Genomic DNA, 22678 nt, shown 5'->3' on the forward strand with positions numbered 1-22678 from the left:
CCCACTAAGCAGCCGACTAACGGAGCTTGGAACACTTTGAGATCATTCAGTCCACCTCATGCCCATTTTACAGAAGAGGAAAATTGAGGTGCAAGAGGAGGAAAGGCTGGGCCAAGGGCCAAGGCAGAGCCCAGGCTTAAAGCCAGATCTTCTAATCCCCAGCCAGAGCTCGGCTCATGCTGCCCGGCCCCACCCCCACAGCTGGACAAGTCTTGGAAGATGGGCACACTCCTCTTTGGGTTTGGGGAGCCCCACAAGTTCGCTCCCTGCCCTGGGCCCCAAGGCTCCATTGCTGACCCTGACCTTCCTTCCCTCTCCCCGTAGGACAAGGAGCCACGGGGAATCATACCCCTGGAGAACCTCTCGGTGCAGAAGGTGGACGACCCCAAGAAGCCAGTATGTCTTGGGTGGGGGCCAGGCCAGAGGTGCTGGGGAGCTTCCTACACAGGGCAGGGGACAGGGCGGCTGGGCCGGGCTCTGCCGGCAGCTGGACTGTGCCCGCCACGCCTTCTGCATGGCTCGGGCTGCCCTTCCTCCCCCTGCTGGGGCCGTGGATCGTGGGGAGGGGTCCATGTCAACCGAAGGGCATGGTCGTCCTCAGTTGTCTCTCGAGCTTGACTCTGACACTGGCTGGATGACTTCAAGTAAGTCACCTCTCCTTTCTGAGCCTCAGTGTCCCCGCCTGTCACACGGGGATTTTGGGGAGGATGGTGGATTTAGGTCGAGCCCGGCACATTGTCAGTGCTCAATGCAGGTGGCAGCTCCTGCCCCTCCGCCTGTCACAGAGAGCAGGGGGGGGGGGCGTCCTGCAGCGAGGACACCGGCTGCTTGTCTGGCCCAGTGTCTGGTCCTCCCTGAGCCTCCCGGAAAGCCAGGCGCGTGCCCCCTGTCCCCCCTGCTCCGCCCTCACCCGCCACTCCCCGCAGTTCTGCCTGGAGCTCTACAGCCCCGGCTGCCGGGGCCAGAAGATAAAGGCCTGCAAGACCGACGGCGACGGCAAAGTGGTGGAGGGCAAGCACGAGTCCTACCGGATCTCGGCCTCCAGCGCCGAGGAGCGCGACCAGTGGATCGCGGCCATCCGGTAAGGGCTGCCCAGGCCATGGGGATGGCCTCCTGTCACCTGCCAGAACCCCCTGCTTCTCTTGGGTCTTGTCCCCCTATCTGTAAAGGGCGCTGACTCAGGACTCTCCCTCGGGTTTCTGGGCTGCAAACCCCTGCCACCCACATTCCATGGGCACTTCCTGTGGGGACACAGTGGAGGGAGAGCCTAGCGAGGTGTTGCATGGACGGCTCTTGCGTGGCACCTGGAGTGCAGAAAGTGCTCGTGAACGATGCCCTTGTTGGCATCACTCCCCAAAGTGGCCTTGGGAAGGGCCTGGTGGAGGTGGAGGCCAGGGCTTTCCAGGCGGAAGGGCCAGTGTGGACAAGGACAAGAGGGCCAGTCGGCAGGTGGCCCACCTGGACAGCATCCCAGAGTCCAGGTGAGGTCGGGCAGTGTGGGGGCTGAGGCTGCAGAGGATGGCAAGGCCGTGGTTGCCATGGCAACAAGCTTTGATTTCTCCTGGGGGCCCTGGGGAGCCACAGACTGGTAAATAGGGGAGGGGTGGCCAGGTGAGGAAGGCCACAGTGTAGGGGCTGCTTCCAAAGTGCCACCATCTCGGTGGATGATGGAGGGACATTGTTGTCATCACAGTCCAGGTGAGAGATGCTGATGGGGAGAAAAGCAGGGAAAGGGCACCTGGGAAGGAGCAAGATGACAAACCTGCTCAGGCTTGACTCTGCGCCAGCCAGAGACATTGGTGAGGGAAAGACCCCTCGGCCAGAGGAAGACAGGCGCGGCCGCTGGGCCGGGGGCTGTGTCCCAGACACTTGCAGGGTCTTTTCACCCAGGCCTTGCAGCAGCCCCGTGAGCCAGACCCATTCTCATCTCCATTTTACAGATGAGGAAACTGAGGCTCAGAGAGGGGAGGGACTTGCCCAGGGCCACACAGCCAGGGGGAACAGAGTGGGGCCTGGCAGGGAAGCCTGCTGGCCCCACCCCATGCTCTTTCCCCTCCTCCAGAGGGTCTCCGATGGGAGCCAGGAGAGGGGTCCAGGGACGCTTTGGGGTAGAATTGCCAAGACTCTCAGCTCCTGGCCCAAGGCCTCACCCTTCCCAGTGCCCACGGGACGCTGAGCTAGGCCGGTGAGGCTGCACTCAGCAGGGCTCAGCCCTTGCTGGGGTCACCTGGCCTTTCCGCTGTGGCAGAGCAGGAGGACACGTCCCTGGGAGCCTCATGCCCCTGATTCCAGCCCTGGGAGACCAGACCCCCTTGATGGCCAGTCCAGCCCTGAAATCTTTTCTCCTACTCTCATTCCAGAGCCAGCATCACCCGCGTCCCCTTCTACGACCTGGTCTCCGCTCGGAAGAAGAAGATTGCCAGCAAGCAGTGAGCTTCCTGGAGGTGGTGCTGGGGCCAGGTGTCCTGGGAACCTGTGACCCGGGCAGGTACCTGGAGACCCACCTTCCGCAGCAGCGCACGCTTTCCTGGCCGCAGACATCCTCCCTCTCCCCACATTACTTCGGGCTGACTGTAGAGGGGGAGGCAGAGCCCAGGAGGGTAGTGGGAACCTCAGGGGGCTCAGAGCCTGGCAGGGAGGCACCCTGGCCCTGGGCACGCAGCCGCAGCCAAGAAAGGCCCCCAGGCCCCCGCCCTAAGTCCACTACAGTAAGAGGGAGAAAAGCAAGTGAAGAGAAAGCAGCCCCAGAACCCAGCACCCGTCTTCTCTCTGGACATCAGAGTCCTCATCTCTGAAATAGCTCCCTGCACTCGGAAGTGCTGTCGGCCCTCAAAGCAGTAGGGGCCAGGGGTCCCTGGGTGCTCCTGCCCTCCTGTTCCTCCTCCTGCTCGGAGGGTATCTCTGCCAGCTCGTCCCTTGTCCTCAGGTCAGGGTTGGACACACACACACAGGGCTCAGCACAAACACACACACACACACGCCTGCACACACACAGCTCAGACCCACGGACGGGACTCCAGAGAGACAACAGGAGCACTGGACTGGGAGCCCAGACCGCTCAGTCTGTCCCAGCTCTGCCTCTGACTCACTGTATGCTCTCTGCCACATCATGGTCCCTCTCTCTGGATCTTGCAAGACTGCAGTGTTTGGGCTAGAAACGTCCTGGCTCCTGCTAGCTCTGGACCCAGCGTCCGGCTGGAAATGCAGCACTTGCTCACTGAGCCCGGGAAACTCTGGGCTGGAGGCTGCTGGGAAGAGGAGAGCAGAGGGGGCTCCACCCTCAACGATGTCCATTTGGGGAAGAGGAGCAAGCGGGAGCCCTCAAGGAAATGACAGAGAGTGTCCCAGACGGATGGGACTCAAGCAGGATGGGCGCTACAACCAAGAAGCCAAGAAGAGAGAGCTTTGCAGGCTGTGGTTACCAGGAGGGCTGCCTGGAGGCAGCGGTTGAGCCAACAAGTGACACAGGGCTCGTGCGTGGAGAGGCAGAGTCTCGGCCATGGCTCCGCTGGAGCAGGACCAGCAGTGCCTCAGTGGTGAGGGGCAGCCCAGTGGGTCCCGGCATCTCGAGGCCATCTGCGGCAGCATCAGAGCGGGGCTGACTTTCCATACACGGGCAGCCGGCTCCATGTCCAGGGAGGCCCAGCCTCGGGGAAGATTCCACTAGCTGGAAGCACTTCTCGCCCTCTCACACAGGCTCCAGGGAGCCCCTAGAGGGAAATTCCTTGGCATTGGAACAGGAAATGGGGTTGCCTCTGCCCCACTGCCAGCCTGAGTGGCAAGTGAGCGGGAGCAGGTGGACTCCCCAGGAGGAACCGCAGCTCGCCAGGCATGTGCATACCTTCCACGGGGTCAGGATGGAGTAGCTGCCTTGTAAAGCAGTGAGATCCCCATCTCTGGAGGTGTGCAAGTACCTGGTAGTGATATTGCACTGGAGAAGGTCTGGCTTGGTGCCCACAGAAGGAGGCCTTGCTGGACAGTTGAGGATTTCCACAGATTCATGTCAGCCTGTAAGCTGAGGCCCATCTCTGCCGCCTCATTTGGCCTGTGGAGGGGCAGCCGGGGGTCATGAAAGGAACACTGGGCTGGGGGTCAGGGGATCAGAGGTCCCCTCCTGCCTCTGGCACACACCGGCTGTGTGACTTTAATCTACTCCTTTCCCCTCTCTGGTCCTCGGCTTCCCCCGCCATGGAGCGAGTGAGATCGGTGATTTTCTAGGCATGAGCGGCTGTTCTAGGAGTCACTCAGAAGAGAAAATAAAGCTTAGGATCGTACCTGGGAGTGGGGCTCTGTCCTCTCCGTGACCAAGTCTGCCATCCTTGACCCCAGCCTGGCCTTCACCTTCGTCCCTTTCCCAGCCGAGGCAGGAGAGCCAGCGAGGGAGGCGTGGGCATTCCCAAGGCCCTGGAGCCTCATTCTCAGGACACTGGCCGCCATGCTGGACAGAAATCCCAGGGGCTGGACTTCCAACAGGGCTCCTTCAGAGCAGGGGCAGGGTTAGCAGGTTCTGCCAAGCCCAGGGAAAGGCAAAAGAACTTTCCAGCAGGCACCACTGTCTAAAGATAGAAAGACACACCTATAGCTGGGACTTAAGCATTACAAAAGCAATCCATGTAACCTAAAACATTTGTACCATCTTAATATTTTGAATTAAAATAAATAAATAAAGATAGAAAGAGCTGCTGCCCCAGGAGATAGGTAGTAAGTTCCCTGTCTCTGGAGGAATGCCAACACCACCTTCTTCAATGATCATTTGGGGGATTACAGAGGAGCTTGAATTCTGTGATCCTCATTTATTTGTACTTCCCACAAATATTTATTGAGCACCTGCTGTATGCCAGGCACTGTTCCAGGCACTTGCAGAGCAAGACAGAAGGCCTGCCTGCATGGGGCTCACATTCTAGTGGTCCTGAATTCTAGGACTCTAGGCAGCCTAGCTGCAGCCTAGGTGCCAGTGCACCACGGTCACCCCCACACCCTCACCCCGCCCCCTGCCTGAGATTCCACCACTGGAGTCACCCCTTGAAGACCACAAGGAGCCGAACTGGTCGACTTTCCATACCTTCCTCCATCGGGCCCGTGCCTGCTGAGCTGCCACTGCGCACCAAGCTCCCGCACAGAGCCCTTGCCCTCGAGAGGAGCTCAAGTCTAGTCAGGGAGACAGCTGTGAATGGCCAGTCACAGCCCGGCTGACACGTGCTGTAACAGAGTGGGCAGACGAGCAGTGCAGGGCTGGGCCGGGCAGAGGGGCAACCCAGGGAGGCTTCTCAGAGGAGGGTGCTTGAGTGCTGGCAGCCAGGCCATGGAAAGGACACCTGACAACGCCGCGAACTCACCTCTGGACTGTGAGCTCCTCGTGGGTCAGACTGTGCACTTGCTCAGCGCCTGGCACACAGTGGGTGCATAATAGTAGCTGGCTCAATTGAAGTTAGCTGATAAAAGGCTCTCTGGGCCTAAGCATCAGCAGGCTCGCATGTCTGGAGGCCCAGGGAACTGTGAGAATGTGGGTGCCGCTGGGGCTGGAGCAGTGGCTGGAGAGGCAGGTGGGGCTGCATCACAAGGCCGGGAACTGAGTGTGACTCCCTGGCCCCCTTATCCCTCCCGGGACAGCCTCTGCCCCCGTCCGCCATTCTGCCACTCCTCGCTCTGGACAGCAGGGGGCTCCCATCACACGTGGATGAGAGGTTCCCATGCTGCCGCCAGACTGGGGCCAGCCTGGACCAACTGCCCCTTGCAGGGATGGGGGCCTCTGTGGGGAGTGGAGCCCTGGCCTGGGCATCTTGGGGATGGGAGCTCCTGGTCCACTGGGGCCTGCGGGCTCGAGCAGCCCGAGGGACCCACGGACACAGACGAGCACGAGCCTCCCCCTCCCCTCGTGCAGAGCAGTCATCCGGGCAGGGCCTGGACGGGGTCCTGGGGTCTGAAGACGCGGGCTGTCTCCATTTCTGGCCGAGGGGGTCTGAACTAGCTGTTTGCCTTCTCTGGGTGTGATTTTCCTCCCTGAGGGGTTGGGCCGGGTGAGCTCCATGGCATGAACCCTTAGTGGGGACTTCCACGTGCAAGGGGGTCTCAGGCATGGGTATAATGCAGCTCCAGCCCTGGGAGGGATGGGGGACGGGGTGAGCAGGTGCCACGAAAGCCAGGTACTGTGAGAGGGCCCAGGGGGCAGTGGTGACGGCTGCCCAAAGGGCCTAGGTTTGAGGCCCAACTCTACCCTGTTCTTAAGCAAGTTTCCTAAGCTCTCCGGGCCTCAGATTTCCCATCGAAAAGATGGAAATGATTAAACATATGCAGAATGCTTAGAGCAGTGTTGGGCAGCTATTTAGGGTTAAGCGCCACTATTATTTTTGCTACAAGGCAGACTGCGTACCTGCTTTCATGGAGATACAAATGGGCTGGGGCTACTGAGGGAGGAAAGATTCACATGAGCAGTAGGTGGGGGAGATCTGGGAAGGCTTCTTGGAAGAGGCGCTCATGAAATGTAAGCCAAGTGGGGGTCTGGGCCTTCCAGCCAGTGGGCCAGTAGGAGGCAGGACAAGGCCAGGTATTTCTGCGACTCCCCTGGGCCCCAAACACAAACCTCAGTGGGCCAAAGAGGTGCAAGGTTGAGGGAGCCCGACGATGGCCTGGCAGAGGCTGAGCTGCGTGTGCGACGCTGCAATCCCTGCATCTCTGAGGCTGCAGCTCCGACCGCACGAAGCCCTGACGGGGCATCCAGCAATGTGGCTGCCGAACAGAGCCATCCCAGCCTGAGGGCGGGCAAGCTTGGCACAGACGCCTGGGTCGGGGTAGGAGGGGGCAAGGGCCTCTGAGAAGGCAAGGTGGATCCCTGCCAGGCACCTGGGAGGAGGAGCCCCTCCATCCTGAGGCCTGGCACCCAGAGCTGGCACTGGGGCCCTGCCCGGATGCCAGGGGGCAGGAGATGGGGGGCGGGCAGCCCGAGTCAGGCGGCAGGTGTGAAAGACCTGGAGAAATTGATTTATTAGGGACGATGAAAGGAGCTAAATATGTTTGCCGGCTCAGCGATGACTCAGGCGTTCCTTCCCCAGGGGTCCGAAAGTGTGAGCATCAAAGAATCAAAGACAGGCCTCCCCCAACCAGGGCACTGCCAGCCTCAAGCCCCTCCTTTCCAGTAATGAGAGGACCGACCACCCCCGAGTGGCCTGAGAGCCTGGCTCTGAGGGGCGCCGGAGACCCAGCCACTCTGGCCTGCACGCCCACAACCCCTGCAGGCTTCACCCAGAATGGCTGGGCCTCAGACTGAGATGCATCTGGGTAGAAATTCTGGCCTTGCCCCAAACTGCTGTGTGATCTTGGACAAGTGGCTAACCCTCTCTGGACCCACATTCACTGGGGGACTCATCCCCACCAAGCCAGGCCCCACCTCCCCCTCCCTGCCTGGCAGTGTTGTTCCCATTCAGCGTCTAGACAGCAGAGCGCAGCCTCCTCTGCCTACAATCCAAATCCACTGACTGCAGGAGAGAAGCCAGAGTCCACAGGGCCTCGTTGGGGGAGAACATGCTCTTCCAGTCCGGTTCCAGGCGCTGGGCTTCCGGAGGAACTGGATGAATCAGAGGCTGCAGGCCAGAGGCGGGGCAGACACAGGAGAGCGAAATGACCTCACCGTGGGGAAAGCACTGGGGGGCTACAGCAGGGATGAGGGAAGGGGGCTTGAGGGGTCCGGGGAGCAGAAGAGAGGAGAGGGTGTGGGGCAAACATCTGCCAGGCAGTGGGGTGGGCATTGCTGCTGTGAGGGATGGCTCAGGGAAATGCATGGGGCCCCCAAACAGCAGTTTGGCACATTTGGGGAGCACTGAACTCTGTGGGGGGCCTGGAGGGGGCCCACCTGGAACAGCAGGACTTGGAAAGGAGCAGAAGCAGGACCAGACTGGCCAGCCCACGGCAGCCTCCACCAGGATGGCAATGGAGGCGGGGTAGAGTTCAAAGCGGAAGAGAGCCCTGTGGCTAGAAATGCCCGGGATGGGATTAGGGGATAGAGGGGCAGCCACAGGGCTGGGGGAGGGGAGGGAGGGCTGCGGGGGCTGGGCAGGAGCAGAGTACCTGGGAGGGGAGGAAGAGGAAAGAGGCTTGTAGGGTCAGAGGAGGTGAGGGCAGTCCCTCACGGCCCAGCGAAGGCAGGTGGGAGGGAGGGTGTGGGGCAGAGAGGAGGGGAACAGGTCACCGCACTGAGTGACCCCGGGGAAAAGTCTTCACCTCCAAGTTAGACGAGGGCCCCAGGCTGGGTAGAAGGTCCTCCCTACCTCCCCCTTCTGCACCCTCTCATCTCGGCCTCCCCTCCCCCTCCCCCTTTCCCACATGCCCCTCTGTCCCTTCGCCCTATTGGCCCCTCCCTGCCCCTTGGTCACCCAGTCCCGGCCCAGTGGTATATTGGCAAGCACCTGAGTCCTGGTGTCTGCTGCAGTCCTGGGTTCCGATCCCAGCTGTGTGGCTCCGGGCCAGACCCTCCGCCGTCTCGGGACCTCATTTCCTCAGCTCTAAGCTGTGGGTGGTGACTCCCGCCAGGGCTCCCACCAGCAGTCACGGTCCCAGAGTCTCCAGGGTGACCTGAGGCATGGCTGGAAGGCAGGGGGCTACTGGAACCTTGGGCCTGCTCTGGAGGAAGCGGTGGAAACTTCCATGGGTCACAGAAGTCCCTGCCCCTCCCAAACCCACCTGGCTTCTCCCGGGCCTGCAGTGCTGGGCTGGGTCTGTGACCAGAGTGGGAAACCAGGCACCTTGGCCCCCAAATGAGACACTTAACCTTCGAGGTCCCTTTTTATTCTCTCTTGGGATTCTCAGCAGCAGGTAACCCTCGGAACTAGCCCACAAAGACCCAGTGCTCCACACTTGACCTGGACACCCCTGCCCACGCCCCGCCACGCCTAGCGTCGACATGTCATGGCCAAAGCTGCCCACCACGGAGCACTGGGAACGCCAGGCCATCTGCCAACGCTGCTTCCACCCTCCTGACACCCTCCACGGTGGGTAGGACTGGCCCCACTTCACAGATAAGGACGCCGAGGCTCCCAGCGACCCGGCCAAGAAGGGCCTGAGCCGGCATGGAGCCAAGGCCGTCTGACCTGAAACCTGTATAGATTTAGGGTGGCCACAAACTCGCTGTCCCAAATAGGACCTTTCTGAGAGTGCTGGAATGCTGGATTTGAGGGGCTGCTGGGATGACAGGGGCAAACCGGGACTGCCCCACACACCCCAAGACACATGGTTGCCCTGGAGATAGGACAGATCTTCAAGAGCCCAGCAAGGAAACAGGGTCATCCGGGTGGCCCTGTGGACTGGAAGGGATGTGACCTGTGGCTGCTTCACCCTGGAGAAGCAAAGGGCACCTGCAGTATCCAGCCCTCCACCCCACCCGACTCCAGTGAACTCTTCTCCTGGCTGAGTCTCCCCTGGTCCTGCCCCAAAGTGGCGTTGTACGGACTGCTAGTGAATTCAGCCAGCCTGGTCTACCACAGCCCACAGCAGATATTAGCTGTCACTATTATATTCTTGATGGAGTCTCCCTTGGGGGTGAGGGGTGGCTGAGAGGGAGGGCTCTGGACAGAACCACCAAAGGTAACAGAGGCTGTCCATCCCATCCTTTCAGGAGCAGTTGGCAGCCCTCCTCCTGCAGGAAGCCCTCCCTGACCACTCCAGCTCCCAGGGCTACTTTAAGACTCCAGAGGTTTCAAAAAAACAGGTGTGCCAGCCCCGGAACCTCTAAAGGAGAATCGGCACCTGATTTTGTTCCAGTCTTAAGTGTTCTCAGTTTGGCTTTTGGAGAGCTGGCTTCGTGGTCTGGGGCTGCCAGACTCCAGGAAGGGTGTAGGCTTTTGCTCTGCGACTGGACTCCAAGGCCTATAAGCCCTCTCCTTTTCCGCCTCTTCTGCTTCTGCATAGGGACCTCCAGCCCCATCCAGGGACACCTGGACCTGTAAAGTCACCTTCCCATTCCTTCATGAGCAAACTGAAGCCCACGGAAGCTAAGGCACATGCCCCAGGTCACCCAACACGGGGGCTCCATGAGGAAGACCGAGGCAGAAGGCACCAACATCGATTGAACGTCCTCCATCTCCGCTCATCCTCCCAGCAGCCCACAAGGCAGACAGGATTATTCCCATTTAACAAGTGAGGATCTGGAGACCCAGAGAGTTTGTGACTTGCCCAGAGTCCCACGGCCAAGAAGTGGCATCTGATCGAGTTGCTAAGGCCAGGAGGACCCAGCAACTGGCAGGGTGGCTCCAGCAGAAGTGGAGGATTAGCTCTGTGACCTTTCCAGCCCCTTTGATCCTTTGTGGCTAAAGCTTGACTCTCCTCTCTTTCTCCCTCCCCCAGGGATTTTCAGTTAATAAATAAGAGCCCAGAGAGAATCTACCTTTGATGCAAAGAAATTATTTTTAGTAGAATGTCTCCAATTAAAAAACATTAAAACATACTCATTGTACAAAATTGGAAAACGCAGTGAAGAGGAAGAAAAAACTCAGAGCCAGAATTCCTCAAGTAGATACTACGAACATCTCAGAATATTTCCAGCACGTCTATATGCTTTACGTGCCACCTCTCTGCAATGATACTACAAATACAATCTTGTGACCTGTGTCTGCCTTAATGCCATAGAATCCAGTTGTCCCCATGTGTACCAGTCAGGGAAGGTTAAGTTACTCTGTGGTAACAAATAGCCCCCAAAATCTCAAGAGCCTCACATGTAACAAGAGGTCATGTCTTGCTCACACCGTATGTCCAGCGGGGGGTGCTGTTAGATGGGGGTCCTCTGCTTATCACAGTCACTCAAGGACCCAGGCTGAGGAGGCGCCATCCTGGCGTGGGCTGCCAAGAGGACTGTCTGGACGTGACGCATCACGCTCACAGTTCATGGTCCAAAGCAAGTCACAGGGCCACCTCACTTCAACGGGAGAGGAAGTACCATCCTACCACTTTCCCCGCAAGAAGGGAGAACAGAATGCTCGGTGTGCAGCTTTAATGCCAATTATCCCTAGGGTGACCAACTGTCCCCATTTGCTCGGGATCAAGGAGTTTTCTGGAATGCAACAGTTCTAGTGCTAAAACTGGGAAAGTCCTGGGCGGCCCGGGCTCTCATCGTACCAGGTTATGCGTCTTCACAAACTCACCTGCAACACTGCACAGGAGCCATCCTGAAAACCAGTCATAGCTTTTCTCCCCAGTCCCCTCCTGCTGGAGACTTAGATTGCTTCCAGTTTTACCCGTTTATAAATACCTTGTGTTAAATATCGTCCTGAAGAAAACCTTGTCCACGATCACTGGCCAGTTTTCAGGTTCGGGATGCCTGTTGTCCACACATAATTCAAAACAGTCGGACCAACACGACTTGCCTTCCGCGGAACGAGCAAGTGCCAACTTTCTCTATACTCACCTGGAGCCCAAAGCAGTAGTTCTCTGACCCGTAGCTTTGCATTTCTAAGGCGTTTCCAGGTCATGTTGATGCCGCTGCTCCAGGACCACACTTTAAGAACGACTGTCCCAGGGGTCAAATGCCCCTGCTTTGAACCTGACAGGTGTCTCCGCTCAGCTACTCACCAGCTGGCTAACCTTGAGCAAGTTATGCAATTAGCCTCTCTTAGCCTAGTTTCCTATCTGTGAATTGGAGCCATTGAGAGCATCAGCAAGACTAGCAGTCGTAGAGCTCTTGAAGGACTCCTAAAGCCTGTAATGAGAGTTCAGTTAGACATAGTTAGTTATTCAGCGGTAGATTAAATAACTTCATGTTTTTAAATATTTGTTAATTTGAATGGAATTGCATTTATTAAAATTTCCACTCCTTTTATATCTGAGTGGGAATGGAGTTTTTCCATGTGCGGGTTAAGCACATGTGTTTCTAGAGTGAATCATCCTCTCCTGCCCTTACCTGTTCACCTGAGGGTCTCTCTGCCTTTCCTGGTGGCCACCTGGGCTCATCACAGAGCAAAGAGAACCATCCCAAGGTGGTTCTCACTCTCTGCAGAGTTTTTTCCAAGGCTGCTGCCTGCCTGTCTGCTGGGGCCATTTTTCTGGCTTTCAGAATGACCAAATCCGTCTGACTTCCCCATGTTTATTTCCCCTGTCACTTTTAAGCTTAGATTGGAGCCCTCTCCAGAAGGTGACAAACAAATACAAAGCAAATGGATTTTTGCGGGCTGGGGGGTGGGAGGAGTGCTGGCTCCCCCCAGACCCTCTGGTCACCACAGAAGGCACAATCAGGAACCGGGGCCCTCAGCTCTGTCCCAGACAGAGCCATGTTGCAGTGCCCCTCCAGAGAGGCCACCGCAGTCCACAGCTGGACGAGGCCCCCAGAATGGAGACAGGGTGATCAAGGGAGTAGGAACTGGCCGTGGGAGCTGGACAACCCCGTTCGGGTCTCTCCTGCGCTGCTTTGTGGGAGCTTTGCCTCTCCCGAGTCTCTGTGCTCTCATCTATAAAATGGGCTTGATGACGTCCAAGTCAAGGGCAGGAGCAGAACAGCCACCAGTGCACTTGCACAGTGCTGGGGACACGTACACGCCCAGCAAATCTACCAACAGGGCTTGTTGTGCCCAGTTCTGTTTCCAGGGCTCTGGCGTGAACCCCACAGCCTTTGCCTTTGTTTGGACTGAAAATGTCCAGCCCCGCGAGCCCCAAGTCCTCAGGGCTCGGCGGAAAGAACCCCAGGGCTTCGAAGCTCCCATGCGCCCTGGCTTCCTCCGGCTGCAGCTCAGGCCATCAGCCCTGCGGGGGAACAGTGGCACCCCGGCTCCCTGGCCAGAGCAGGCCACGCTTGTGCCGGCAGCGCCTGGGCCTGCGACGCCCCCTGCGCATCTCCCCCTGGCTGGCAGAGCGTCCCGCGCGCCGCGGGCTCCCGCGCCGCCGCCACCTGAGCGCGCTGCCGGGGCCTGATTTCCATAATAATCAGCGTAGATCTGAAAAGGCTGGGAGCGGCCGCCGCCCACCGGGGAAGCTCCTGCAGGCGGGCGCCCCCCTCCCCACCTTCCCCCCGCCGCCCGGGAGAAAGCCTCGTTTTTAAAAGCTTTCGAGAAACCCTCCGCGCGCGGGAGGCGACTGGGAGACACCCAGGACGTCGTTCTCTCCGCGAAGGAGGGGCCGACGGAGCGGGGAGGCGGGGACAGGCCGCGGCACACGTGTAGACCAGGCTCAGAGACAAGGAGGGAAGGAGGGAAACTGAGGCAGCCAAAGGGGGCGCACGTTTCCAGGCACGTTCTCACTGCGGCCTCACAGCGATCCTGCAGGTGGGTTCTCCACTACGCCCCACCTTACAGATGGGGAAACTGAGGCCCAGAGAGGTTTCAGATCTCCCCAGCTGGTGCGTGGCTGGCGAATCCAGAGAGGGTGGCCTTCCCCACACACACACTGCCTCTTCCCGGCGCTTGGCCGCTTGGAAGCACGGTGCACTGTGCACCCCAAAATGAGAGAACCAGACGGCAAGGGACAGACCAGGGTGCAGACAGGGCCAAGCCACCTGGAGGGGGCTGAGGTTGTGCGCCGTGCGCTGCGCGCTGCACTTGGAGCTGATTTAGCCGGGGAGTCCGCGGGCCTGCAGAGCCGAGCTTGAACCCCAGCTCTGCCACCGCCCAACTGTCCCCACCGGGGGGCAAACTACAGCCCGAGTTCCAAATCCTGTCCACTGGCTGTTTTGCTACAACCGGGAACTAAGCATGTTTTTTTATATTTTTGAATACTAAGGAAAGAAAAAGAATATTTCCGACTTGAAAATTATATGAAATTTGAATTTCCGTGTTCATCTACCTTGTTTCATTAAGATACAACTTCACCCATCCGTTTCTGGTACTGTCTACGGCTGCTTCGCCACTACCTGGGCAGAGGTGAGTAGTTTGGCCGAGAGGTATGGCTCATGAGACCAAAAATATTCACTACCTAGCCCTTTCCGGAAAATGTTTGCCCACTACTGCACTAATGGGACAACGGCTGAAGTCTCTGGGCCTCAGTTTCCTCACCTGGACAGTGGGAATACCATTAAATGAGGATTCAATGGAAAGCCTGGTGAAGCCCCAAGAAGTTAGCTCTGGAGCACTCCCCCTTGGAAATACTTTTATTTTTGCCAAGCCCCTGCCGGTTGCTGCCGCCCCTCCCCGCAATCACAGCCACGGGGATGGGGGCACCTCGAACTCAAAATGTTCATCTCCTGCCCCCCAGCCCTGCTGGTCCTCATTCCATGCTTCCAGCCCTGCCTCTAGCCCTCTCCCCAGTCAGTAACCAAGCCTGACGGGTTCAACCGCCGGGACCCAGCACTGTCCCTGGCACATGCTGGCACTCAGCAGACGCTTTCTAGATGGACGGACAGGTGGGTACTCTGCAGTCTTCCCCTTCTCCATGCCCTCTGCTCCGACCTCCATCATCTCCTGCCAAGTCTCCCTGTCTCCCTCTCGCTCTCTCCATCGCCTCTCCCACTCCGCAGCCAGCGTGACCTGCCTCCTCCCTGGCCCCTCACTGCCCTCTCCCCTAAGGCCACATTCCCCAGTGGGCCACACGAGGCACTGAACTACCACCACCCTCTCTCTTACCTGACACCCACACTGCTGGCAGAACCCAACAGGTTGCATCAAGCCTCCAGGTGTTTGCCAAGCCATTCCTCTGCCTGGAATTTTCTTCCTTATTCCCAGTCCAGTGGGCCCAGCATTCTCTACTTGACCCCCCAAGACCCAGTTAGGCCCTGACTCTATGAAACCTTTCCAGAGCTCTCCCCTGCCTCCCACTGCCCCAGCGTGCAAAGCTATCCTGGTACCAGTGGGACTTCGGTGCCCTTATGAAGATGCGTGAGTTTCTCCCGGTGAGCCCGTGACCCCTCGAAGGCCAGGACGGTGAGTGGTATTTCCGAGTCACCAGTCCCATGTAGCAGGCATGGCCCAGAGAAGACACTTAATCAATTCTTAAGAAATGAATCAAAGAAGGAAGGAAGGAATTAATACAGATGGAATTGTCTGCCTCCCTTGCTCGACGATTTTCAGAGCCTCCCCGGTTCTGCTCTGCGAAGGCCAGCCACCCAGCCTGTCATCAAGTCCTCAAGCCCTTTAGGAAGTGGCTCTGGTCCAGCTCCAGCCTCATCGCAAACCCCAGGCCCGTGTTCCCTAAACTGTCCCGACCTCCCGGCATGTGCCCAGGCAGGTTCCCCCGCCCTGTTTATCCTCCTCACCCAGCCGCATTTGCACCCGTGGGAGCCCTGGCCATCCTTGATCTTACAGATCTTACAGGGGCACCTGAAGTAGGGGGTCAACTACTCCCACATTTACCAAACCCCGCAGCAAAAGGCAGTGAGCAGGCGCTTTGGCCAGGAGGACATGGATCCAGAATGAATCCTGCCAAAGTCTACTATAGACACGTCACCTCACCTCTTGGAGTGAAGTGGAGAGTAACACCTGCCTCAGGGGGCTGCTGGAGGGTTATGCTGTTATCTGAAGTTTCTGGCACACAGTAGGTGCTCAATAATGGGCTGCTACTTCCAGCCTGGCCGGAGCCCTCCCGCCCAGAGAGGAGGCTCAGGGAGCAGACCTACAGCTCCCGACCTGCAGCCCCAGCGTCTCCCACTCCCTCCCTCGCCCCGACAGTGCCTGCAGCCAGCGACTGATGCTGCCGTGGACAGAATGACAATGAGGCCACGACCTACGTGAGCTCATCTGGGAACCCAAGGCCGGGGCAGAGGCTCAGATGAAGACAGGGCTGGGGAGGGTCTGGACAGGGACAGGGCAGGCAGGACTGAGGCAGGGGTAGGAGGGGTAGCGCTGGGGTCAGAGTTTGGGATGAAGATTGGGCAGAGCCAGGCAGGGCAGGGGCTAGTACAAGAGCTCAGGATGGGAACAGAGCGAGGGCAGGAGCCATAACAGGCAGGACCAGGGGCTGGGGTTCACGATGGAGATGGGGCTGGGACAGGGATCAGGACAAAATCACCCCCAGGGGCAGGAAGAGAGCACATGAGAGAGTTAGGGATGTCCCAGACCAGAGGAGGGAGGGAGGGAGTTTGCAAAGGAGTTGCAGAGAAAGCAGGAATCCAGGGAGAGCACGAGCAGGGAGAGGAGAGATGGGAGCCACCCACGCTGGAGTCCTGGAGGCAGTCCCACCGGCGCCAACCTTCTCCTTTGGCAGGTGGGACCACTTGGCCAGAGAGGGCTAGGACTCACCCAGGCCCCAGTGATGGCGAGGAAGCCCTGTGTCTAAACCCAGATGGGGGGCAGGAGGATAGGCCTGGGGACAGGGTGAGATGGGAGGCAGGGTGTGGCTGGCACAGACCTGTGGCTAACAAACCAGAGAGACAACTGCCACCCTGTCATTCAAGTCCGCATCACAGGTGCAGGGGCTTACTCCTGCCTCATGCCCTGGGCTTCCCACCTCCCTGCCTTGGCCCAAGCCAGGGCCCCGCCTGGGCTGTCTTTATTTCCCTACCTCCGCCCCAAACATTTCACCCTCCAAGCCTAACTCATCCCAGCTGTGTCCCCCACCCTTCCAATCCCTCAGCAATGACTGTGTCTCCCTCACCCTCAGAGTTTGATGCAACCAGGGTTACATTCTGGTGGTCCAGGGGTGCATGCCAGTGCCCCATAAACGTGCCTAGTCCTCACAAACATCCTAGAGAAGCGTCGTAGCCTAGTGGTTAAGCTCACAGGCTCAGGACTCTGTTGGGCCAGCTTCGAGTCCCAGCAGCTTCATTTTCATGTAGTAGATGCTTCATAAATGCTAGGCCCTCTCCCCCTGTTCCATTGGGAGCTCAGGACCTGCACTCAGCAGGTGCCCAACAGTGGCTTCTGGGCTGAGCAGAGGTTCCCTCCTGTTCCCTAGGGGGGCCACTCAGCCCCAAGAGGACATATAGGTGTCGCCCCTGCCTTGGCGTCCAGGCGCAAGCCGGAGCAGTCCAGCTTGGGAGAAAGGCCCATTGCTCATTCCCCTTGAGTCTGCAGCTCGGGCAATCAATCGGTCGCCATGGAAACCAGCCCTCCAATCAGAAGCAGGTACTTCTTAGCTGAGCCAGCGCCACCTACCCACCCACTCAGGCCTGGCTGTGCAGGTCCCTCACCTAGGACTACTGGGGGTGGGGGGCGGAGAGGAGAGAAAGGAGTCTCTGGCATAATCTGGGAGCACTTGCCTGCATCCCCCAAGCCCTGGGATTCCTCCAAAAGAGAGCATTTTCTTCCGGGGTGGGGGGAAGTGACCACTCCAGTTGCCCCCCTGATGTGTATAAGGTTCATCCTCATACATTGTGGCTCTCGGTGCTCAGGGCAAGCCCTGAGAGGAGGGATCATTAACTCACTGGGCAGAAGGGACAGCTGAGGTCCCGCTGTAGAGCTAGCAGCAAAGCTGGGCACATGCCCCTCCCTGAGCCCCCACCCCGCACCCTCCTCCCTGGCCTGAGGAATGGGGGCCAAGAAAGGGAGGGCAGAAGAGTCCCTGGCCCCGCTGCAGCCGGCACCTGCCTTCCCAAGTCTGCGCCTGGCACTTCCAGTGCCGATTAGCTCCGGGCCCACCAGGGACCATTAGCCAAGATCTATGGGCTCGCCTGCCTGCCCACCCACGCCCAGCTGCAGCCTCCTGCTCCAGGCCCCTCCTCCCCACACTGCCGGCCAGGACTGGACAGGGCCCAGCCTCTGAGTCAGAGAGCCCCGAGTTCAACAGTTGGCTCCTCCCTGGTGAGTCTGAGCAAGCCAGGCAACCTCTCTGAGCCTCAGTTTCTCTGTTTGGAAAATGGGAATCATAGTCCCTGCCTTATAGGGGAGTAATGAGGAGTCAAAGAGCATAGACAGCCTAACACCAGGGCCCGGTATGTGACTCGTGCTTAGTAAAGGTGAGGCCCCTTTCCCTATCTCTGTCCCCTCCCAGTACCCAAAACTGTCCCTTGGAGCTGAGCTGAGGCTCCCCCAAGGCATTCATCCTCTAGAGGAGGCAGAAGGCAAATGCTACTATTCTTAATAACCAGCCCAGGAAACGTTAAATTACAGGTGAGATTTAGAGAAGGGCGGCTCCGCGCCCCGGCACCGCCAGGACGGGGTGGGATTCCCACCCTGCTCCGTCTGACTGAGGCCTGAGCTCTCTCTGCCACGGTCCAGCCTCCCCTGGCCCAGCCCTGCTCCAGCCAGAGCCTGTCACCCTGGGCCACTACTGCCCAGCTCTTCCCTGTGCTCAACATTGAGTACCTGCTGTGTACCTGGCTCAGCAGGTGCCCACCACTCACAGAGCTGCAGAAGGGAAGTTGAGGGGATGTTGGGACACGCTGGGGGACCTGACCTGGTTGAGGATACTGGGAGGACTTCTGGAAGGAAGAGGCTAGACCAGCTCCAGCACCACGCAGCTGGTCCTGCTGCTCACTGTGTGGAGCTGTCACCTTCTGCCAGCAAGTCCCCCATTACGGTGCCCTGTCTGCCGGGACACACAGGGTGCTGTACAGAGAACCCTCTGACCGTGTCCCCAAGCCCAGCTCAGCCCCACCCTCCCTGGCCCCAGGTTCCTCTCTTCTTTACTGAGCACCTACTAAGTGCTGGCACTGCATGGGGCACATTTACAAATGCGGGCACAGAGAGGCAGGTGGATTTCTCAAGGTCAGACAGCCGGTAAATGGCAGAACCAGGATTTGAACTCAGGTGTGTGAGACCTCCAAGGCAATACCTAAAGGAAGACACTGGGGCCACCTTTCCTGGGCCTGCCTCCTCCCCCAGCCCCTCTCTGATGACTCCTGCAGGACGGCATGGAGCAAGTGCTCCCAGCTATTATCATATTTCTGCTTCCCCTTCTCTCCTCCAGAAAACAAATTGGTTCATCAAATTACACCTTTAATCTGTCCTGGGAAAGGGGAGGGATGGGCCTCAGCACCCCAGCAGGAGGCAGGGCCGGTAATCAGCCCACCCGTCCTCCCAGCCTGGGCATACTCCCCCCTGCTCCATCCTCCCATGATTAAACACTAATTGCCGCCACGCTCTCAAATTGAGGACTTTAATTTCCCGAAACGAAAAGTACATTTCAATCAGTTCCTCTCCCAAACCATTCCTCCTCGGGAGCCAGGATGAGAACACAAGCCCCTCAAGGCCATAGACAGATAAGCCCCTCCTGCCTGCCTGTCGTCCCTCTGCCACAAGGGCTCGAGTGCGTGAGGAGCATCCAAGAGGCTCTACCCTGTGGGCTCAGAAAAGTGAGGCCGGCCCCCAGCCCTGGGGTGGGACTAGATGGCAAGGGCACAGGGACTGGCTGCCAGAGGCAGGGTCCGGCTGCCTGCATCCCCACCCCTACTCACACCCTGGTCACAGTCTGGTCATTAGATGCTGCACCTCAGCCTGCAAGAGGGGACAGGGGCTAGACTGCTACACGCTGGGCTTCAGTTCCAGCTCTGCTGGAAATCTGCCCTCTCTGGGTCTCAGGAGGGACCCGGGGAGGGGCTCAGGGTCAGGAGCCCGAGAGGCTGTGTTCCCAGGCACAGGTCAGGGGCCAGGGTTGGGCTGGCTGCAGATTCCCCTCCAGGCTCTGGATCTCCAGGTCTGAGGAGGGGCCAGGAACTGGCATTGTTCCAAAGGCTCTCCAAATGACTCTACTGTGCGGCTGGGGTTGGGGAACTGCCGGGCTAGTGCAGCCCCTCCGTTGACAGGTGTGGATGTGGACCCAGAGAGGGTGAGCAGCCAGTCTAGGGTCACACAGCAAACCAGAGTTAGGTCAGATGATGGCTAACAGCCCTTCCAGTTTGGACATTTCAGAGAAGCAGGTGAATACACGATGAAGGTGGCCGGGTGGGGGGAGCACCCCCTGTCATGGAGGGAAAGGGTTGCCGAGAGATCTAGAGCAGAGAATTTCTACCTGGGAGCCACGTTGCCTCCCCAGTGTTAGATGTAGACCTTGAGTAATTTACCCCTCCATCCCTAAAAATAAACAGGGGGCTGCTGGGATTTGAAGGAGGTCTCTCCAAGGTCCATTCTGGTTCCAGAATCCTCCTGCCAGTCCAGCTGGAGTCAGAAATAAATAATAATAAAAGACATTTATTGAGCATTTACTAAGTCCTGGAACTGAACTAAGCCATCAGCATGGATTACTTCTTTCTACTGATTCCACCATCCTAAGCGGGGTTCTCTTATTCCACTCCACCCGGCTTACAGATGTCGCATGCCGGAGATCAACGAGAAAAGCCTCGGCTCAGGTTCGAACCCAGGATCTGTCGGTGGGGGCCGCGCTCTAGGACCCGGCGCCGCACAAAAGACCCAGCGGAGCGGCGCTCACAGGGCCCTGAGCTCATTAGCCGGGCGCCGCGGGGGCCTTCATTAAAGCTCAGCGACGCGGAGACTGCTCGCGGCGGCCCCGCCTGGGCGCTCCGGGCCTGCCCAGACCCGCGTCCGCCCGGGAACAGCCGGGAAGGGGCGCGAGTGCACTCGGGGGATGGGGAGCATCAAACTGGAGTGGGGGCGACGTCACAGAACGGCCCCAAAATCTCGGAGGGAGAAGCCTCCCCGGCCCCTACACACACCCCCGGCTCCCCCTTACTGCCCCGCCACCTGCACACACTATACACCCATTTTGCAGGTGGCATGCCCAGGGTCAGGCGACCAGGGCAGTGCTAACACCCGGTCGTCGCCCGCCCGGTTTCCAGGACTGACTGAGACACTGGAAATTGGGGGGTGATGAGTGAGCACCTGCTAGGCCCCTGGCAGAGAACTTGCGCGGGACAGCGGCGGGCACCCTGGAAGGGGCCCCCACCCGCTGCCTGACGGAAGGGACGGCTGGGGGCGTTGAGAAGGGCCCGGGCGCCGGGGGCCGCCTGCTCCCACTTGCGTCCGCGAGAGCTAGGGCAGCAGGAGCCGCAGCCCCGCCCGGCCCGCGCCTCCGCCGCTTCCCCTCCCCGCACTCCAGTCTCCGCGCCCGGCTGGCCACCCATCCCCCCGCGGCCCGCCCCGCGCCGCCGCCGCCTCCGCCTCCGCCGCCTCCCAGCTCCCGGCGCTCTCCCCGCCTCCTCCCGCCTCCTCTTCCTGACACTGATCCGGTCCCCTCTCTTCACCCCGCCGGCTGACTGCGGTCTCTGCCCACCTCTCCACCCCTGCTGTGTAGCTCTAGATGAGTGTCTTAACCTCTCCGAGCCTAGATTCCAGTGGGAAAAAAAAATCAGAAGCCCCAAGTGATGGAATGCCACCCCTTAACGGGTTAAAAGGGGGAAATGTATGTGTATATATTTGCTTTTCCATGCTTGTGTTTGCGCGTCTCTGTGCAGACACCCTGGAAGGGAAGCTGGCTGTCTCCAGGGAGGGAGCCTTGTCTCGGGGGAGGAGGGAGGAGACGGAGGCTCGGTATTGCACGCACGCACGCACCTTTTAAGTATTGAAATGTATAAATGCATTAACAATTCCAATGAATAAATAAAATAAAACACAAACATTTACAAAACTAAACTTTAATAATAATGCCAGTGAGGGTTAAGGCAGATACTGTGTGTGAAGCAGACAGGCTCACGAAGTTTCCTTAAAGCGTCCCTGCTCACTAGCTCTCTCGGTCCCCCTCCGCCCCGGCTCCTTCATGCCTCCCCCTCCCCCTCCCTGCAGTCCGGACTGCGCTGGGGCACCTTGCTGCCCACCCGCATCTGCTCAGAGGGTGGCAGGACGCAGGAAAGAGGAGCAGGGCTGCAGCAGGGGGTGTCAGCTGAGCCTCCTGCCAGTCCCTGGGACCCCAGTTGGTAGGGGATGCCCAGTCCACTTCAGGGACCCCCCACCTCACATCTGTGGCATCCAAATTTAACCCTTGATGGGCGAAAGGTTGGGAGAGGGTAGTGGAAAATGGCAGGTGAAGCCCCCAGTGGATCACTCTCCCCGAAAAACATATGCCCCCAACAGGCACACACAGTTGCAGCATCACTCAAGACCCCGTCCCACTTGCGCACTGCAGAGCCACCCGCCCTCTTCTCAGTGACAAGCCCCTCCCCTCCCGATCTCCTCCAGCTCTCAGCTTCAGGTCCTGACAAGGAGGTGCCCAGAGATGGCAACAAGTGCCTGAGGCCAGTCTGAGGCTGTGGCAGTGTGGCTCAAGGCACACAGGAACTGGGAGGAGGTGTTCTGTGGCAGGGGAGGAGATCACTCTAGCAGCCCAGAAAGCCTGTCCAAGGGGTGGGGCTGGCTGGGCACCCAGATGACTTCAGTCCAGGGATACCTAGAAAGACCCTCTTCACTAGCCTTCCTGTCCCTTGCCTCACCCCCTCCAGCCGCCAACCCCACTGCCAGTTGTTCCTGGCCAGATACTGGGCTGAGCCTCAGCAGGTCTTGCCCATCTGCTAGCCCCACCGTCTCTCTCCTTCTTGAGGACCACGTCAGACCGGGAAGCTTGGCATTCAGACCCCTCCCTGGCATCATCTATAGTTCTGTCTACATGACCCTGATCCCCACACAAACCCGCTTATTCCCGATTCTTGGAATATGCTCTCTGCTTCCTCTGCCCAGAGGTCTTCCCTGGCCTCTGAGGCTCAGCCTCCCTTCTGGAGGCCCAACCCCCCACCCCACCCCTGTACTCTCCTCTCCGTTCTGGGAGCTGCAAGTCCTCACTGCCTGCCTTTTGTGAGAGCGCTGAGCACTCTGCAACCACAGCCTAGCCTAGCGGAGAACACAGAGGCCAGGGCCTGACCCATTTCTGAGTCCTCAGGGTCCCTGGGACCGAGGGTGCTCTGCAGGGCAGGGGAGCGACAGGTTCTGCAGGTCAAACCTCAAGCTGAGCACAA

The 22678-nt window shown here is 59.0% G+C and overlaps 1 protein-coding gene across 1 annotated transcript in view; it reads left to right on the plus strand.

The window, feature by feature from the left end:
• Positions 1 to 4590, plus strand: part of CYTH4 (cytohesin 4) — a 30681-nt gene extending 26091 nt beyond the window's left edge. The window contains exons 11-13 of the mRNA XM_069489584.1: positions 325 to 396; positions 927 to 1081; positions 2361 to 4590. Of these exons, the coding sequence (XP_069345685.1) occupies positions 325 to 396; positions 927 to 1081; positions 2361 to 2433 (300 nt within the window). The 3' untranslated portion in view covers positions 2434 to 4590. The remainder of the gene's footprint in view (positions 1 to 324; positions 397 to 926; positions 1082 to 2360) is intronic.
• Positions 4591 to 22678: the final 18088 nt, after the last annotated feature.

This window comes from Eulemur rufifrons, chromosome 16, assembly GCF_041146395.1.
Source record: "Eulemur rufifrons isolate Redbay chromosome 16, OSU_ERuf_1, whole genome shotgun sequence".
Taxonomy (NCBI): domain Eukaryota; kingdom Metazoa; phylum Chordata; class Mammalia; order Primates; family Lemuridae; genus Eulemur; species Eulemur rufifrons.